The sequence below is a fragment of the Rhopalosiphum maidis genome, chromosome 3 (genome assembly GCF_003676215.2).
Source record: "Rhopalosiphum maidis isolate BTI-1 chromosome 3, ASM367621v3, whole genome shotgun sequence".
In the NCBI taxonomy this organism is placed as follows: Eukaryota; Metazoa; Arthropoda; class Insecta; order Hemiptera; family Aphididae; genus Rhopalosiphum; species Rhopalosiphum maidis.
This window is the reverse complement of record NC_040879.1, coordinates 12,729,978-12,748,908: the sequence shown is the minus strand read 5'-3', so window position 1 is coordinate 12,748,908 and position 18,931 is coordinate 12,729,978. Positions and strand designations below refer to the sequence as shown.

Below are 18,931 nucleotides of genomic sequence, written 5' to 3'. Positions count from 1 at the left end.
ACTCATTACAACTGAGTTACAGTTTTATCGTTTTCCTATTTGACACAAATTCTTGAGGTTTTGAAAATTTAGACATTTTTCATTTCAATTACCATACCAAGAGAGTAAAAACTCACGAGTAAATATCGATAATAATAATAATATTATGTTGTGAATTTGTGATTCGAGCCGCTGCCGCAGTGCTTACGATAACCTCCCACCACCGACACCGTGTTATCGTCTACATCGTTATCACGATAATATTGTTTGAGTTGAAACAGGCTGAGTATTGATAACACCGTGTTGTTGTTATTATTGTGTTCAATAGTTTTTGGATTATGAAGGAGACCGATCAAAATGTTTTTTTTTCTCCACATAGTTTTTTAAGTATTTTTGTCTTCTGATTTCAAATTAATACATTATGGGTGTCCAAGGCTTATGGAAATTATTGGAATCGGCTGGGAAACCGATTCCTGTTGAAAAGCTGGAGAATAAAGTACTGAGCATTGGTATCCTTTTTATTAAACAACAATTACGTATAATTTCAGTTTGACGTAATGTATAATAAAGAAATTGTCTGTTTTCGTCACATCACGTGAAGTGGTTCGAAAACACTGTACAGGTATTGATCTCATTTTACAGTGAGCCACGTTTGTACGTCTTTCGTGAATAATAATTAAAACTAATTAAGTTTTACAGTTTGTGTTAATCATCACTCGTGTTGTTGATTTACTTTCAATTAGATTAACTTAAATTGACTTAATATTAAACACTCAAACACAATTAATCTTGTAATGATGAAACACCTTATTACGTATGCTTGGATATTTCCATATGGTTTATTTCAAAACCACTTATTAGGTCTTCATAAACTAAGTATATATTTTGAACTAAATACTAGATACCTAATTGGTATTCTCTTAGTTATTATTTGAAATTTTGTCCACATTAGTTATGATAGTTCTGATAGTTTAATCTTCAAGTGTGATTAAAGTTTTCGTAGTTTGACTAAATACAGCTGAAAATTTATTAACAAAAGATATTTCTTCGTTTTTAATTATTTTTATTGTTATGTATTATTATAATTTGGTTTGGTGCAGTATTATACAGTTTTCGGCTTATGTAAAATTTGTTTTTGTGCTTTTCTTTACATAGATAAAAAATTAAATATTATTTAATGACTTCCATTTAATGGAATTAATTTCTTTTTAAAATTTAAAACTTTAATTGATTTTATGTAAATAAGTTTAAACATAAGAATACCAACAACTGAAAGTTTTCATTTTAAAACTAGTATATAATAAGCTGTTTAGTTAATAGTAATAGTACTTACCGCCCATGACTTAATTATTATTATTCATTAAAGATAAAATACAATTTCTGATACTTTTTGATATTTTGAATTTTTGAATAGTACATTGATATTTTCTTGATTTTTGGATAAGAAAATATTATAAATCGGTAAAAAAGTATTAGGATAGTTATTAATTTTCAGATGGATTATATCTAAAAATAACCTGTTAAAAATTAGTTTGATTAAAGAATTCTGAAAAAAACAATTGAAATTAGCTTTTAATCTAGTTTACAAGACTAATTTCAAATCTGATTTTGATTCCTACATTTTTTTTTAAGTGTAAAAGTCATTTTTAGCTTATAGTAATACTTAGTTATAAGTATCAACTAATAACTATTATTTATTGATTAGTCTTTGGCTTACTTTATTACTTAAAAAGAATTTTTTTTTTTTTAAATTTAAACTCAAATTTAACTTTTTTATCATTTTATGAAATTCTTAGAATTCAAAATAACGAGCTCTCAAATATTTTTTGTTTTACGATATAAAGCCTGATTATTTAGTAATTAAGATTAAGTTTCATGAAAAATATTTTAAAAAAATACTTAAATAATTTGAAGTTTAGGTTAAATATTTATGATTTTAAAATATTAAATACTTAATTTAGTTCAGTTAATTTATAAATTTAATTAAGTAATTGCTTACACAATTTCAATTTTAATATGGTTTTGATTATTATTTTCAAAACATCTAAGCAAAGTATTCATTATTCTTAATTTATAGTTTATATAATGTTTATAATATAAATTTTAATATAACTTTTTATTTTATTTTTACAAATTATAACATATTTTCATAAATTAAAATTGTCTAGTTAACAATAGTTTTGATAAGTTTGTGACTGAAAATGTCACTAATTAATTCTCATTATGAGTCTTATCTCATTCAATATTATTATGTATGCCATTTTATGGTTAAAAAATCTATCTTTAGACAATTATAAAAAAATAATCGATTACATTACTAATTTAAATATTACTATTGAAATTCATTAAAATTTTATTGATAAAGTATAACAAGAAGATTAATAGTTAATAGTTATAAATAGTTACAATTATTAAGTATCATATGATATCTTTATTATTACCTAAATTTGCATTATTTTAAAAAGATTTAAAAAAAATATTAGTTGTTTTTTATTTTTAAATTTAGTATTACTTTAAATTATTTATCATTGCCATTCATTTATTATGAACTATTATAAATCATGAAAACGAATTATTTTGTTATAATTTTACAAGTTATTCTGTTATTTTATAATTAATTACACTATTGTCTATAAAAAAATAATAATTTATAGTATAGTTTCTTGGTAATATACATTACATACATACATATAACATTATTTATATTGATTAAAATAGAATTATTATTATATTTTAAATATATATTTTTAAGATATGAAAGCCCTTCCATTTCAGTTGTTATTGACTTGATATTTAATATGTTATAAAGTACACTCAAATTTTCATTTTCCCATGGCCATACAAAGACGTATTGTCGATTGTATATAAAGCAATTATAAAATCATTATGTGTACAATAATTAATCATGGGAATTCAGAATAAGATTCTATGTATTTGTGTAATTAAAAAAGAAAAAATGAATCACTTTAGCCTTCTTCAAACTTTCACAAATTTTCAATTTTAAGCATTTATTTCAAACATATGACCCATATGGTATAAAGTAATTTGAATGCTTTAGAAAACAAATGTGATGCATTTAAATGAGTTTATAATCTTTAAATAACAATTTCTTGAAAATTTGTTTATTGTATCAATTCAATTTAAAATGTCAGCAATTAAAGATTGCAAAAATCAATGTGTACGTGTAAATAAGTTAAAAATATTTGTTTATAATGTAAAATATATTATTATGTAATATATTCTGAATATGAGGATATTTCTATATTAATAGATGAACAAAGTTGTAATAAAAAAATGTTTAATTAATTTTTATTTAAATTAATTAATTACTTAATTTCTTATATTAGTCTTTAAGAGGCCTCGCTACAGTTATTATTTAAGGGACAACATTTTAGTAATTCTTAATCTCGTCTTAGCCGCCCGAAATTTATGTATTATTTGTAAATGATTATTTGTGTGTAAGTGAAATTCAATGCGGGTATCGGCTGGAGTCATTCTCGTACGTGCATGCACATGTCAATAACTTGATAACAATAAATATTCACTATATGAATTTTACGACAACTTACTTATTGATTTGACAAAATTAAAGTTAGTTAACATTGTCTAATCTTAATTTTGAAAAAATATTTAAATTCAGCAGAAAAATGTCTGTAGATTGTAAGAAATTTTCCGGTTTTAATTTAAATTTTAAATTTAATATTATGATTTGAAAAAATTTATATTTTCAAGTTTTTATTACCATTTTATTAGAATAAGATTTAATTTTTTCAAAGTATTCCGATTGATCAATAAAAAATTTTCTGTCAAGTTCAGATTTTTTTTCAGAATCAACATCGGACATCTTAAACTAACTTTAATTTTGTCAAAACTTAATATCTTTTGAATTCAAATTTACGGCAGTAGTGAGGCGTCTTAAATGTATTTCATAATCAAATTATTACTTGTATTTATATTTTACAATACATACAATTAACTGACATTTTTGAAAGTATCACGGGTTCCTATAAATGACAACAATTTTTATTTTGTACATTTTTATGAAGTATAATTGTATTCACAATTCTTTTTACTTAATTTAATTGTATATAAAAAGTTTTATTTGTACTAGATTATAGATATGTTATTCTCTGGTGACTAATAGAATGCACAACTATATGTGATATAAAATAAATAAAAGTTATTAGGTATTAATTAAATTTTATATTTCTTGAATAGTTTATAAAATATATTAATACTATTTTCAAAGCATTAAAAATATAGCAATCGTATGAATTTCCTTAATTATATTATTAAACAGATGTTTCAATATGGATGTACCAAATAATTAAAGGTGTTCAAGAAAGTGAACATGGTGCTACAACAAATGGACATTTAATTGTAATGTTTCATAGAATATGTAAATTATTGTTCTATGGTATTAAACCAGTATTTGTATTTGATGGTGGTGTACCAGAGCTTAAAAAAATGACTATTGTAAGTATAACATCAAATTGTTAATTACTTATATCTTAATATATATTTTATTGACTGAAATGAATTTGTTAAACACATACACTACATAAATTGAATATTATATTAGCTATTTGTATAAATGTAATACATTTGTTGTGTATTTTAAACATTTTATCGACAATTTTGAAAATTATTTTTTATTGAAAGTAATTAATTAATAATTATCTCATTCTTAAAAAAATCAAGCATAAATAGTTGTTGTTATAGCTTGTAGTTGTAATTTAACATTAATTTATCGTAGTTTTTTAACATGAGTTATTTTTAATTCTAATAACATTTTACTTAGTCTGATTTTAGTGATAAATGTTATTATGATGTTTTGTTTAGTGTTTATAAGTACTTACAATTATGGAATAAAATCAAATTTAAGAAAATATATTTAATTTAGGGTATTTAGTTAATTTAAATAATTAAATAATGCTATTGTGATATTTTTGTAGAGTATTTGTGATAAAATAAAAAAAAATGCCTTAAGTTTTATTATTTTCTCACATTATTTTCGAGTTATTTAACAGTTAGGTATTAAATAAAAATAGAGTAGATATCACTGGTTGTTTCTGTTTTTAGTTTTGACGACCACAATCATTTTTGAGAATCCATGGGAAAATCATTATATGTTAACTTGTTGTTACAGATTCTGTGGGAACAAAAATACTTTTTCTTGACTAATAACTGTTTGAAATGCATAGTAATTTATTTTAGCTATAATTAGTCCTTAATTACCATGCATCAGCTTTAGCATTGTTTTCATGGATGTGCTACTTATATACAATACAATATATAAAAAAAACATCTGATTATAATCAAGACTAGTTGAAATGTCAATAATTTTTCCTATTCATATTTCTTGTATACTATAAATAAATCATAAAAAATTATATATTTTTTTATACACTTACCTATGAATCATTAGTTGCATACATATTTCCATTTGTAATTGCAAGTATTATAATATATATATTTTTAAATTATTTTATAATGATTTAAAGTTTTTAAGTATTTTACTATTATAATAGTATAAAGTTAAGGTAAATATATATATGCATACATGAATATACCTATAAGTACTTATATTAGTAATATAATATTACAAATGTTAGCACTTATTTATTATACATTATAATATGTCCTGGTAAGGTTGATTTAGCAATCAGCTAAGAATTTATATACTAAATAAGGTACCTATCATGATAGTTGGTAATTATTATTTTACAGTGAAATGTAACTAAATATTTTTAGAGCAAAATTTATTTAATTCTTTTTAACAAATTTCTCTATCACACAATTATATAATTGTTTTGGTTGCCCATTAGGCTTTGTCAATTTGTCATATGAAAGATTCATTATACATGTATATTATTATGTTATTGTATATATGAATTAATTGTTTGCATATTTTTTTTTACAAATTATTTTCTTTTTGGAATTTTACTGGTTATCACTTGTTAATTATTATTGATACTAAATAATTTATCTATTTCATTTTATTCTAATTTACATTAAATAATTATTTTATGTATTTAATGGAATGTGTACATTATACTTACACTACACATAAATAGTACAAGTATAATTTATGATAATAAGAAAATTTGATCAATGTTTGAGTAATTAATATAAAAAAATTGAAAATTAGTAAAAGGAAAGTGGCTATTGGAATAGCATCCCTAAAATAAAAAAATGATTGTAAATTAATTGTACATTATTAATTAATAAATTAAAATATATAAACATTTAACAATCTAACTTAATTGTATGTAAAGGAATTGAAAGCTGTAAATAATTTATTTTAGATAACTGATTTAGTTTAGAAATATGGATATTATTTATTCATAAGATAATTATAATGGGTCAGTTTATCCTGGATTAATGGGTATCAAAATGTGAAATAGTGTAAAAATTTCAATTTTTTTAAATAATGTATTTGTGTATGCTGATTGCTCTGCGATGTATGGAGATTTTTAAATTGTAATTTTTTACATACTTATAAATTATAATATACATGAAAATTGAAATATTGTAAAAACACACAATTTTCCTCATTTCAAGTTTTATAATAGTTAATTCAGTCTAATATTAGAACTAACAATGCTAATTTTTTATGTTGCATATAGCTTAGACAGAAAATAATTAATGTTTTGGTTTAAATTTTCTTTAGGTATTTATTTTTATTAAGTTATATTTTTTTTTTATAGATACATACTTTTTATAATATGCATTTGTAATAATTGTTATAGTTATATTATTATAATTTGTTAAAATATAATTCATTTTAGGCTCAAAGACAAGCTCAAAAAAGTCGTGCAAAAAAATCATCTGGAAAAACCAAAGAAAAATTATTAAAAAACATGTTAGAACAAGCAGCCTTAAAAACTGTTATGAATGCTGGAAATGCATTGACTGAAGATGAAGTAATTTCAAAAACTGTTGGCAGATTGAATAAAGGATCTGAAATTGATTTGTTTGAGCTACCAAATTTGCCAAAACCCATGTAAATATAGTATTATATAATTTAATAAAATAATGGAGTAATTGTGTTTTTAACTAATTATACTCCATTTAAATTTAGAAGTGACCCGGGTGACTGATTTATGCACATAAACATGGCATCGTTCTGTGTTTATATTACTGTTGATTGATTAAATACAGGAAACAATTATGTGTGACTTGCACACTATTGAAAAAACTGGTCACTTCTAAACATAAATGGAGTATACAAATTATTATTTATAAATTGAGTTGGAATTTTAATAATTTGTTTTATAGTGAAATAGACAAAATTAAAATACCTACAAAAGAAAAGGATCAATCATACATGAATTTATCAAATGAAAAAAATGAAAATATTTTATTATTAGCCGTTGAAAATCAAAACAACGATTTTTTGTATGCAAACAGTGCCAAGGACAAGGATAAAAGTTCTCCAGTGAAATTAAATGTATGTAAAATATATACCAGATACCTACTGAAAGTTATAATCATATTTAAAAATAACTCCATTGTTACAACTTGTACATACCAACATTTTTTTCCAGGCATTTTCATCTATGCAAATTGGTGAACTTTTGAATGGGTTTTCACAAGATCAAAAACGTTTATCAGAAAAAAAAAATCAACAAAAAGCAAAGCGTGAAATGACATTCAATGAATTAGAAAAGTTTTTAAACGATGACAATGAAACTATTAAAAACATTGATGAATTTAGTCAAAAAATTGATTCTGATCACGATACTGTTTTTTATTATGAGTCTGGTATGTAATTAAAAGTAGATGAAGAGAACAAATTTAAAACTGTAATAATATAAAAATATAAAATTAAATACCCTGGGTGAATTAGACTTTGTTAAGAATAAAAACCTTTTAACCCACCTTAATAACATTAAAAAAAAAAAAAAAAAAACAATAAAAGAATTTACTTTGCAATTCAGTAAGATAATACAACTATAGCTGTAAAATATAATAGTGAAGAATCATAATTCTATGGTTTTAATACTGTCTTCATAAGTAAAAAAACCTAGTTTCTTTTTTTTTTTACAATTGATTTTATATTTTAAACTTATTTTTTGTTATTGACATTATATAGATCAACTTGTGTCTTATTTATATTTTATTATATATTTCTGATTTACTTACATTTTCACAAAAGTTGTGTAAAGTACTATTAAATATATTTATTATTGTCATTTTTGTGGATTATTTTATTACTATAGTATTTTTATCAATATCAATTCTAGCTTTAAGTAAAACCTGATACTTTTTTGGAGATGTTTTATAATTTCATATCTGTCTTAGATAGTTGAATGTTCAATAGAATCAATAATATAGATTAATACATTTTTCCAATATTTACATAGAAATCGTCTAAACTATAAACAATAATAAATAAAATATAATTTAAACTTATTCAATAGATACTGCATTATAGAAAATTTTTTATTTATATAGGTTTCAATAAATCAGCAACAAGTAGTAATTCAGGGAATAATGAAGTGCCAAAAAAAATAAAAACATCAAATTTCGAAAAAAGCGTTGAAACTGAATCAAAGAGTACAAGCCATAAGATTCTTACTACTGACACCATTGGATCACCTACTTTAACAGAAGGTTTGCATTTAAGCATTGGGGACTTAATGCTTTCTTGTGTTGTCTTAGTCTGACAAATTTAAAATATAGCAAATTCACGTTCAGAAGAATCTATTTTGTGTTATTAGTTATAACAGTAAACTTATTATTATCAGACTTAAATGTAAGTTTGTTACATATTGTTATCTCATTTGTTTTCCATACTTACATTTTAAATTAAAATGAAAAGAAAACACAGACAATATTCTTATTTTTAAATCTACTGTTATAATAAGAGTTAAAATTCAAAATAGATTCTGTTGAACGCAAATTTGGTATTTTATAATATATATATATTTTTTTAAAACTTGCCCACTATCCTTTAGTGAAATTATTATTAAATATTTTATAAATTATAAACTTTTAGAATGTATGCAATATGCAATATTAATTATTAAATATGTATCTTATAGATATCGATGAAGATATATTTAAAGCACTTGCTGGTGATGAATCCCTTGAAGAAGATAGATTAGCATGGCTTATCTTCAATGAGAATAAAATAGCTAGTAAAAGACGATCAAGTAATCTTTTATAATTAAATAATATTAAAATAACAATTACATTTTCAATATGGAATTAATTGTTGTAGGTGAATTTGAATCACCAAATATAAAATGTCCTAAACCTGATACAGGTTTTAGTAGCAGTTCTGAAGTGTTAACGTCAGATGTGGAAGAAGATGTAACTATGAAAAATAATAAAGTTTCTACCAAAAAATATTCTTCGAGAAGTATTTTTATTACAGAAGATGATGTATCAGATGAAAATTTAGATAATTTTAATGAAGAAGATTATCTATCATGGGTGTCACATAGTAAAGGTACACTTATACAATGTTTTGATTGAATTAATTTTTAATTATAATTTAAGGATCTCTGTTTTAAGCCTAGTTTTATCTTAAAAATCCCTTCGAGTTTAAGATAGACTTATTAAATAAAGCATAATCATATCAAGGAATTATCTTATAAAATCATTATACAAGATTTAAATGATATCATTACTAAATATATAACTTTGTTAGTTAATGGTAATTAATTAGTTTAATTATTATTTAATTTTAGATGAACCTAGTCAAACAAAAATAGAAAATACAATTTCAAGTATTAATCATCAAGATATTCCATCTACTAGCAAATCTTTTTTATTTCAAGAAAAAGAAGATGATGTATCTAATAAAAGAATTGCCATGAATCAACAACAAATCAATGAATCAATATATTTTGCATCAAAATCTATAAAAACTGAAGAATTGAATACATTTATTAATGATTCACCCACAATAGAATCTGATAATTCAAATGGCTCTCTTTCTGAAAATTCTGTTAATTTTTCACCTGAAGAAAGCTTATCTGAGGACGATACAATATTACAAGGTTTGTTTAACTTTTTCTAAAAATATTATTTACTATATTTATAATAGATTTGAAAAGTAATAAAACTTAATTATATTTTGTACATTTATATTTAAATTTTAAAGTAAAGCTTCAATAGCTTGGGATATTAGAAAACATTATATTTCAATGTACAGTAGCGTCGCGGTAATCCAAAGTTAATAATTGAGAAAAGGAATCGTTTGAATTACCTAAGACTGTTATAAAATTATTTTGAAATTTAAACTTAAATTTTTTTTTTTTATTTATTTGTGTATAAACTATTTGAGTACCATAAATATAATAATTGATAACATTTATTTTTAAAATAAATTAAATTTATTATTATTATTTTAAATTCTATACCTACTCATTTATTATTAATTATATTATTCGTTATCAACGCATACGTATGATATGTAGTCGTAATAAACGTTATAATTAGGGCTCGGATTTATATTTAAATACATATTTTTACTGTGACTTGATAAATTAATTGTGAGTGATAAATTTGTTTCAAGGGATTTCCAATGAAATTAACTATATTTTATTTTACATATTTTGCCATAAGTACATATTTTTCAAGAATTCCATTTTTTCCTACATATTTTGACAATTTGTTCATTTACGATTTTTTTAATAATTATTTATTATGTACGATTGTATTTTTCAATTCAAACAATTTCCCAAATTTCCAAAAGTACAAAATAGTAACAAAATAATACCTATTATTGAACTTAATCTATGGTGGATATAATTTACTCCTTCAGACATAGTCAAAATGCAATACTGTCCAATAATATCAATGGAAGCTGAAAGATCATTTAGTCGGTATAAGGTAATTTTATGACCAAATCAAAGATCTTTTGAATTTTAAAATTTCAAAATGACTGTTATAAATTGTAATCAAGATAATTAAAATTTTTATTTTTTTTAGCTTTTTTATTTCTATTTTATAATTTGTAACACCTTTTTTAAATAATTTTACTATTTAAAATATAATTTGTTTCATTAGAAACTCATATGGACATATTATATAATTAAATATTAATAAATAAATCATATTAGTAAAATACATATTTTGATCTTTTTAGCACATATTTTGCTAACATAAATACATATTTTGGTTTCATAAATACATATAAATCTGAGCCCTAGTTATAATTATTATTTTATCGGTTTTCATAATTATAATAATAGAACGGTGGAGATGTAGATTAGAAGACGTTTTGATTACCGTGTCTTTCAGGTAAACCTATGTTCGGTTTACTGAAACAATACTATATAAGTATGCAAATATTTAAGTTGAATTAAAAATTACTTAGAGATATGCTAAATCTGAGTTGCATACAATTTTATGAGGCTTAGATATATTTGTATTCTATTACTCCTAAAAAATATAATTAAATTACAAATTATTTCTTATTTGTTTAATTTATGATCTTAAAATATAAATAAATATATTTCTTTAATTTATTGACTAAGTATTTGTATTTACATTTTTAGATAATAAAAACAAACAAAAATTCAACCAAGATTCTAATAAAAAGTCAGATGTTCTAACAGTTGCTAAAAATGAATTTCAAGAAATAAGTTCAACAAAAAATGGTAATTATAATATGGTATTATAAATTACAATACATAATGTATTTGCCCATTATTTAAAAACTGTTCCACTATATATTAAAATACATAATTTTTACATATATTTTTTTATTTATGTTTTATAATTAGTTATAAGAGAAAAATTTAATTCTCCAACAAAATTAAATAATATTTCTACAAAACGGCCCGAACCTCTTGACAGTCAAACAAGTTCTATGAATGAACAATATTTTCAGTCCATACAAGTACTTATATGACAAATTAATGTATAAAAAAAATAATTAATAATTGTATTTTTTAGGATACATTAATTAAGCGTCAAAATGATTTGGCTAGTTTACATAGAACATCTGATCGAATGGCTTCTTCTGTTACTCAAAAGATTACATCAGAAATAAAGGTAATATGACGTGTTAGTTATTATAAGGTACCAGTTTTTCATAATAAATTAGTTGAAAAATTCTTAATATTTTTTGAGAAGAAAAAATAAATATTGTTAATTTTTATGTTCTTAACTTTATAATATTGGTCAGTCATGAACATAATTATTTAATCATACTGTTTTTACTTATTGTAATTGTTAATTAAATAAATTAAATAGGATTAGTCTAAAATATTCAATAAAATTATAATTATTTTTGAAATAACCATTATAATAATATAATTATGTAAATAATACCAATAATATTTTAAAGTAAAGTTCTTTTTATAAATAGTTAAATCTTTGTGTTTATGTTTACTTATTGGTTTTAAATTATTATGCTATTATTTGTATTATTATTATTACAATCCAATTTAATGTTAATGTTGTGATATACTACTAAAACCAATGCATTAATTTTTATTGCTATCTATTATCACATGAAATACATTAAAAAAAAATAATTATATTAATAAATATTTATTTTTTATTTCTAGGGTCTCTTAAAGTTGTTTGGTATACCATACATAACAGCACCAATGGAAGCAGAAGCACAATGTGCTTTTTTAGAAAAAATTGGACGAACAGAAGGTACTGTGACAGATGATAGTGATGTATGGTTGTTTGGAGCTAATGTTGTTTATAAAGATTTTTTTGATAGTCAAAAATATGTTAAACAATTTAGGAGTATTGATATTAAACAAAAATTTGGTAATATATCTTAATGTAAATGTATTATGCAGTGTAAAATTGTTTATTTAAATATGTTTAATTTATTTATTTTAGCTTTGTCTCGAAATAATTTTATTCAATTAGCATTTCTTGTGGGAAGTGATTACACAAATGGAATTGATGGAATTGGTCCAGTATCTGCTATTGAAATTTTATCTTTTTTTGAATCCAAAACTAAAAATATGAACATTGAAGAAAAATTACTAAAAATTAAGGAGATTGTCAACTCAAAAGCTGAAGTATATTGTGATATACCATTTATGAAAAAATTAAAATCCACTAAAATTGGCAATGGTAAATCTATATGTTTAATATTATTATAAAACCATAGTTGAACTAAAATAAAATAATTTATTTGTAATTAAAATACAGATTTTCCTAATAAAGCTGTTATTAATGCCTATCTTCACCCGATTGTAAATGAATCAATTGAAAGCTTTAATTGGGGTACACTCCAAGTGGACTCAATTGTTCAATTTGCTCAAACTAATTTTGACTGGGATGTTTCTAAAACAAAAAGCAAATTAGCTCCAGTGTTAAAAAAAGTTTCTGAACGAACAGTATGTTTATTTAATATTCTTATTATTTATTTATATGATTATTACATAATAATTTTTGTTATGATTGGTTTAAAATATTTTTATTTTTACTTTAGACCCAAACAACATTAGATTCATTTGTGAAAACTCTTCCAAAATTGAGCAGTACAAATACTGGTATGAGTAAACGTGTTAGTCAAGCTGTTAAAAGGTTGCGAAATGATAACAGCTCAATTGAATCTAATAAAAAATCTGGTAATTCAAAAATATCATTATCCGATTCAAATGATACTACGAATAAAAAACGTAGAAAAAATCTAAAATAAATGTTTATTTAATTGTCATAGTGAACAAAACTGTGCCAAAATGTATTATGCCCAATATTGCTCGAATTTTTTTTAATACATTAGATATTAAATTATTTTTACTTTAGATACCTATTATGTATTTATACTTTTAACTTAAATATTTAAAAAAAAATATTTATTTAATATGTATACATTTTTATGTGGTCCATATGATTCATTGTTTCTGATATTATATTACTGTTATTATTCTTTGAGTAAATTCATCTGTAGAATTTCTAGTCATTCATAATTAGAATTTATTCTTGTAACATTTTTACGTATTGAAGTATCTATAAAAAAAAAAATAATAATAATAACAATGAATGGCAATCTAAATTGATTTTTTTGGTTTAATACTATTTTTTTTAAATTAAAAATAATTATCTTAGAATGTAAATTAATTTAAATATTTATTTAGATAATAAAATTTATTATTATCCAATAGTCCAATAAGTGTGTTTACACACTACAAAGTTAAATAGTTCACAGTTTATTATGTACATTAATAATGTCTTATTGTCTTAGCTATTTTAGTTAGAACAAGATCAATCTGTTCATAATTTAATTAGCTTTTATAAACGGTTTACTTACCTATTTCATATTTCAAAATAAACTTGTAGTAAATCATTTATTTTAAATTTAAACATGAAACTATGTATAATAAATTACTTATAAAAGTTCATATTAATTTTGAAGTTGAAATTGTTTTATGAAAAACTCATGATTTATTCTACTCTGTATTAGAAGTTTTAAAATACTAAAAAAGAATAATATTATATAAGGAATGATTGTTTTTTTTTTATTTATTATTATTATCCACTAATTTAGTTTTAATTAATTTTAGTAATTTTCACGTGGGACTGATTAAATGTATACAACATATTATCATTAAGCCTATGTAAAATCATAGATAAGTAAATGTGTATTAAAAAATTGATTGACAAACAAAACTGTTTTTTTTTCTATAAAAGTAGTATAGTGTGGTTATTTCTTAAGAGAATGCTATTGATCTATATAATATTGTTTGCTCAAAAAATAACCATCGAGACTACAGTCATTATTAAGCAACCAAATGATATGTAATATTTTGTATTCTTTTTTTTTTTTTATCGTTTTTAAGAACTATGACTTGCTTTAGTGGTTATTTTTTGTTTGCAAAATCGTTATTGTATATTTATAATTTTATATTTACATAACGACCAACAATGGTACTAATATGGGACCACTTGTAAGTTATTTTGAATAAGTATTAAAAATTAAAATATATTATAACTAAAAAATTTAATTTTTCTCATAATGCCATTGAAATTGCATTTATTATCTTATTTAATAAAAATTGGATTTGTGAAATTCTCTTAATTTATAGTTTTTATTATAATCAAGCTGGGTTCACATTATAACTATACCATGTTATGTTTTATATACTAAATATGTAGTTAAAAAAAATATGAATAACGTGTTACTTAACTATTCTTGTCAAATGTAAGATTACATATTTAATTTAGCTTTACCCAACAAATCAGTAACTAAAATTAACTTATTATTGTTAAACACATTTACTAATCTATTGAACTAGGTATGTGTATAACTTATACCTAACATTCCCACTTTAATCAGAGTTATATATTTTAAATCTAGTCAGACATATTAAAAATATTAATGTTTTAGATATATTGTAGTTTTTCTCAATATATTTCATTTTATCACCCTTAAATATTAAAATATGTACATTTAGTCAAAAACAAGTTTTTATATGTTTAAATCTAGTATTTAAGATTTACTAAAATAATATAAAATTATTAATCTATATTTTTGGTTTCTTTTTTACTTCATTACTTATCAATTATCATGTTTAGATTAATTTAAATTATAATAAATTATTTAATGCATTAATTTGTGAAAATTTTTATGTGATAGATCACACCATAAATTATTATTTTGACTCACTTGTAAGAGTAAATTAAACCTGTGTTATATTTTTCCAAACCATGGATGTTGAATGATTTAATTTAATCAATTATATATAATATAATAAATAAAATTATTTATTAACTTGAATTCATGAAAATTAACAATACATTTTATATTATCGGTATATTCTTATTTAAAACTTGATTTTACGTTAAACTATAAAATTAAGGTACATAGTTAAGTTTAATAAAATAATGTTTTTTTTTTTAATTTTAACAATTACTTTTTTTTCTGAATTAAATATATTATGATAAACATAATTATTCATAAAATTAAGTAATTATTTAATTATAACAGTAACAAATACAATTAAATTTAAAATGTCAAATGTTTGATTAAAGTAATTATTTAGATTAACAATAGATTTTAATAATATTACTACAAGCTGAAGATCTATGTTAACATATTTAATTATTTATTTATAATTTATTACAATATATATTTATTTATTCAATTTTAAGTCTGCAATTATTATATATGTATTATTAAAATTATTGTAGTGTCTAATATTGTTAATAACTAACATAATACAATAAGTGGTTTTTAATTTAATTTTCGTATTATGTATTTATTTGAAAGTTTATACATAAACTTGTACTTAATTGAACAAATAAATGTGCTTAACGGTGTTATTAAATATTCAGAAGTAGTTAAAATTATAATTTATAATTTTTAGATAAAGCTGGCCAATTTAACGAAATAATTGAAAATATTCGTCAGTCGATATACAATTTTCGAGTTAAAAAATATATTAATATATAGTTTTAATATGATAGGATGATGTTTTGAAGATGCATTTTAAGAGGTTTGATATTAGTCATTTTAATGATATTTCGGGAAAATAAAATTTTTTATTTTGAATTTATTTAAATATTAATAATTTATTTATTTTTGATTTATGTTTATTTTTTTAAGCAGATGATAGCCTGAATCTAATTTAACTGGTTGGATAAGTTGTTTTATTTATTAACTAATCAAATAAATATGTTGTACCTTAGGTTTGCTTATTGTCCTTTTAAATGATGTGATAAAAATGTTTAAAAATATTTTGGATTTCAGAACTAAAATCTGCATATTTTATCATTTGAAACGGATCAAGAATTCTGAAATAATTTAATGTTGAAGCAAAAAAATGCATTAAGAAATATTGACAGTCTGATCATTGTTTAAGAGACTAAGAAAAATTCATAACTGTGATAATATCAATAAATTCTTTATTAGTCATTATGCTCAGATTAAAAATTTGTTTAAGATGATATTTAGTCAATTTAATTGACTAATTATTTTGATATAATTTAATAGATTACTATCTAATAAAACATAATAAAACATTAAAAATTTAATTTTAAAATATTTGGTTTTATTTTTATAATATGTAGTATATACTAATGTGCTATATCATTACAATTTTTAATATTCATATGGTCAATCTAAAAAATTAATATTACTAATATCCTTAAGAATTGTTCTAAATTGTGGATGGAATGTACTTAAGTACGTTTCCTTACATAATATTATGTGATACAGCTAATTATTATTTGTTAAAAAGACATGAAATTATTATAATATTCTAAAATTATGTTAAATTAAACATGATGTAATATCATAATAGGTAAATTGGTACAAAAAAAAAAATATGTATATTGGCATTATACCAATTAATTATATACTCTCAATACTCGAAATGCAAAATTGAATTTTACTATAGTTTGGTCATTATTTTTATTAATTTTAAATGTCTTGTTGAACATAAGAATTAATTAATAACAACTAGATTTCTTAATTTCTTTATTTATATTCTAAATTATATAAAAAAGCACTTAAAGAGTAAAATAAGCATTTTAAATTATTCAATTAATAAAGCAATAAAAGCAATTTTTTTATTTAATTATTCAATAATTCTTAGTAAATAAATGTCATGAATAAATTTTAACATTAAGAACTTTGATTATTATTCAATTACCAGAGCTAAAAAACAATGTATTGATAATAGTATTAGCTAAAATATTCTAATACATGTATCTAATTTAATTTGTGTCATTAGTCAGCTGGTACCAGTTATTCATAGCACATCAAAACATTGTTAAACTATTTTATTAATTATGTTACCATAAGTAAATCTGAGTTAATGTTATAAAATAGTAATTTAACATTAAATATAAAAAGGAATTTATAGGAAAAATAGCAACGTAATTCAATACAATTTTATTATATTTGAATGGAAATGAATTGCATTTACGTGTAAAGTATAAGAATTATTTTTCTTTAAATCATATGTATATATTTTTTAAATAACAAAAAGTACTTGATATTAAATCCTAAATCTAATAATAACTGTATTTGTGACTGATATACAATATGTCCCAAAAGTCCCGTATCACCCTTAATATCTCCATAGAAAATCAATATATTTAAACGTGGTTTTTTTTACAGTACTAAATATAGAAATTTTGATTGAATGGCATAAAATTTAATTTTTTTTTTTTAAATTCAAAAATTATCAAAAAAATTTTTTATGCATTTAAGAATTTTAAATTTTTAAGATAGTCATTTTGCTGAACACATTTTTTAAAACAGTTCAAAAAAAAATTATTAAAATTCAATAAAAATTTCCCAAGTTAGAGCAAGTTATGTTTTTGAATAATTGTAATAAAAAAATCAATTGTTTCAATAATAAAATATTTATTTCAGCATGAAAATACTTTTACATACTTAGTTAAAATTTTAATTTGAATAGAAATAAAAATAGTCGTGTCTTATCGTTTGCTGAACAACAAAACTGGTTACCTATTTTTAAGTATTTTAATTATCATGAAGTGAACCTAAAGTTACGAAATTAGACATAATCTTACAGTTATAATTAATGCGATTTATAATAATAATAATACCTACGTATATCGCAATTTTGTAAATTTTAATTAAAATTATTGTTTTGTGTTCTTTCTTTATAGCTATTACTGCTATTAGTGTCATACGTACAGTACGTATCGTGTATTTGTGTCTTTAGCTATACATTTTTATTTCTTACTTATTTTGTTCAATATTTAAAATGATTCATACATTCTCAGTACATGAGTACATCGACATGGTGAAATGTTATTTTCGAAACAACGAAAGTCATAAACAAGCTGCTTATAGTTATGGAATTGACTATTGAGTATCCTGATAGTAAAAAACCATCGTACAATGTTATAAACAGATAAATATCTCGACTTTTGGAAACAGGTAAAATTGCAAATACTTTTTTTAAAATTTTTTTTTGTGCATAGCTGCACGAATAATGAATATTTAATAAATTTTTTTTAGTAATAGAGTCAATCATATTAC

General features: G+C 21.5%; 1 protein-coding gene across 4 annotated transcripts; it reads left to right on the top strand.

The window, feature by feature from the left end:
• The first annotated feature begins 281 nt into the window (after nt 1–281).
• LOC113559751 (DNA repair protein complementing XP-G cells) lies at nt 282–16,813 on the top strand. 4 transcript variants are annotated; one of them, XM_026965496.1, is made up of 17 exons: nt 282–488; nt 4,280–4,455; nt 6,771–6,985; nt 7,261–7,432; nt 7,530–7,746; nt 8,440–8,598; nt 9,030–9,140; nt 9,209–9,439; nt 9,681–9,992; nt 11,496–11,597; nt 11,724–11,839; nt 11,896–11,994; nt 12,513–12,726; nt 12,802–13,041; nt 13,120–13,307; nt 13,403–13,541; nt 16,664–16,813. In XM_026965496.1, exons 1-17 carry the CDS (start codon nt 401–403, stop codon nt 16,690–16,692), a joined length of 2,808 nt encoding a protein of 935 aa, XP_026821297.1. In that variant the 5' UTR covers nt 282–400; the 3' UTR covers nt 16,693–16,813. The 4 variants fall into 4 exon arrangements, with proteins under 4 accessions (XP_026821297.1, XP_026821296.1, XP_026821294.1 ...); XM_026965495.1 differs by lacking the exon at nt 16,664–16,813 and adding an exon at nt 16,281–16,409 and having other exon boundaries at nt 9,254–9,439; XM_026965493.1 differs by lacking the exon at nt 16,664–16,813 and adding an exon at nt 16,281–16,409.
• The last annotated feature ends 2,118 nt before the right edge of the window (nt 16,814–18,931 follow it).

Coding starts and splice junctions, on each gene's coding strand:
- LOC113559751 (XM_026965493.1), top strand. CDS start 401: ATGGGTGTCCAAGGCTTATGGAAATTATTGGAATCGGCTGGGAAACCG. Junction 6,986..7,260: donor CCAAATTTGCCAAAACCCAT/GTAAATATAGTA, acceptor TTTGTTTTATAG/TGAAATAGACAAAATTAAAA. Junction 13,042..13,119: donor ATCCACTAAAATTGGCAATG/GTAAATCTATAT, acceptor ATTAAAATACAG/ATTTTCCTAATAAAGCTGTT.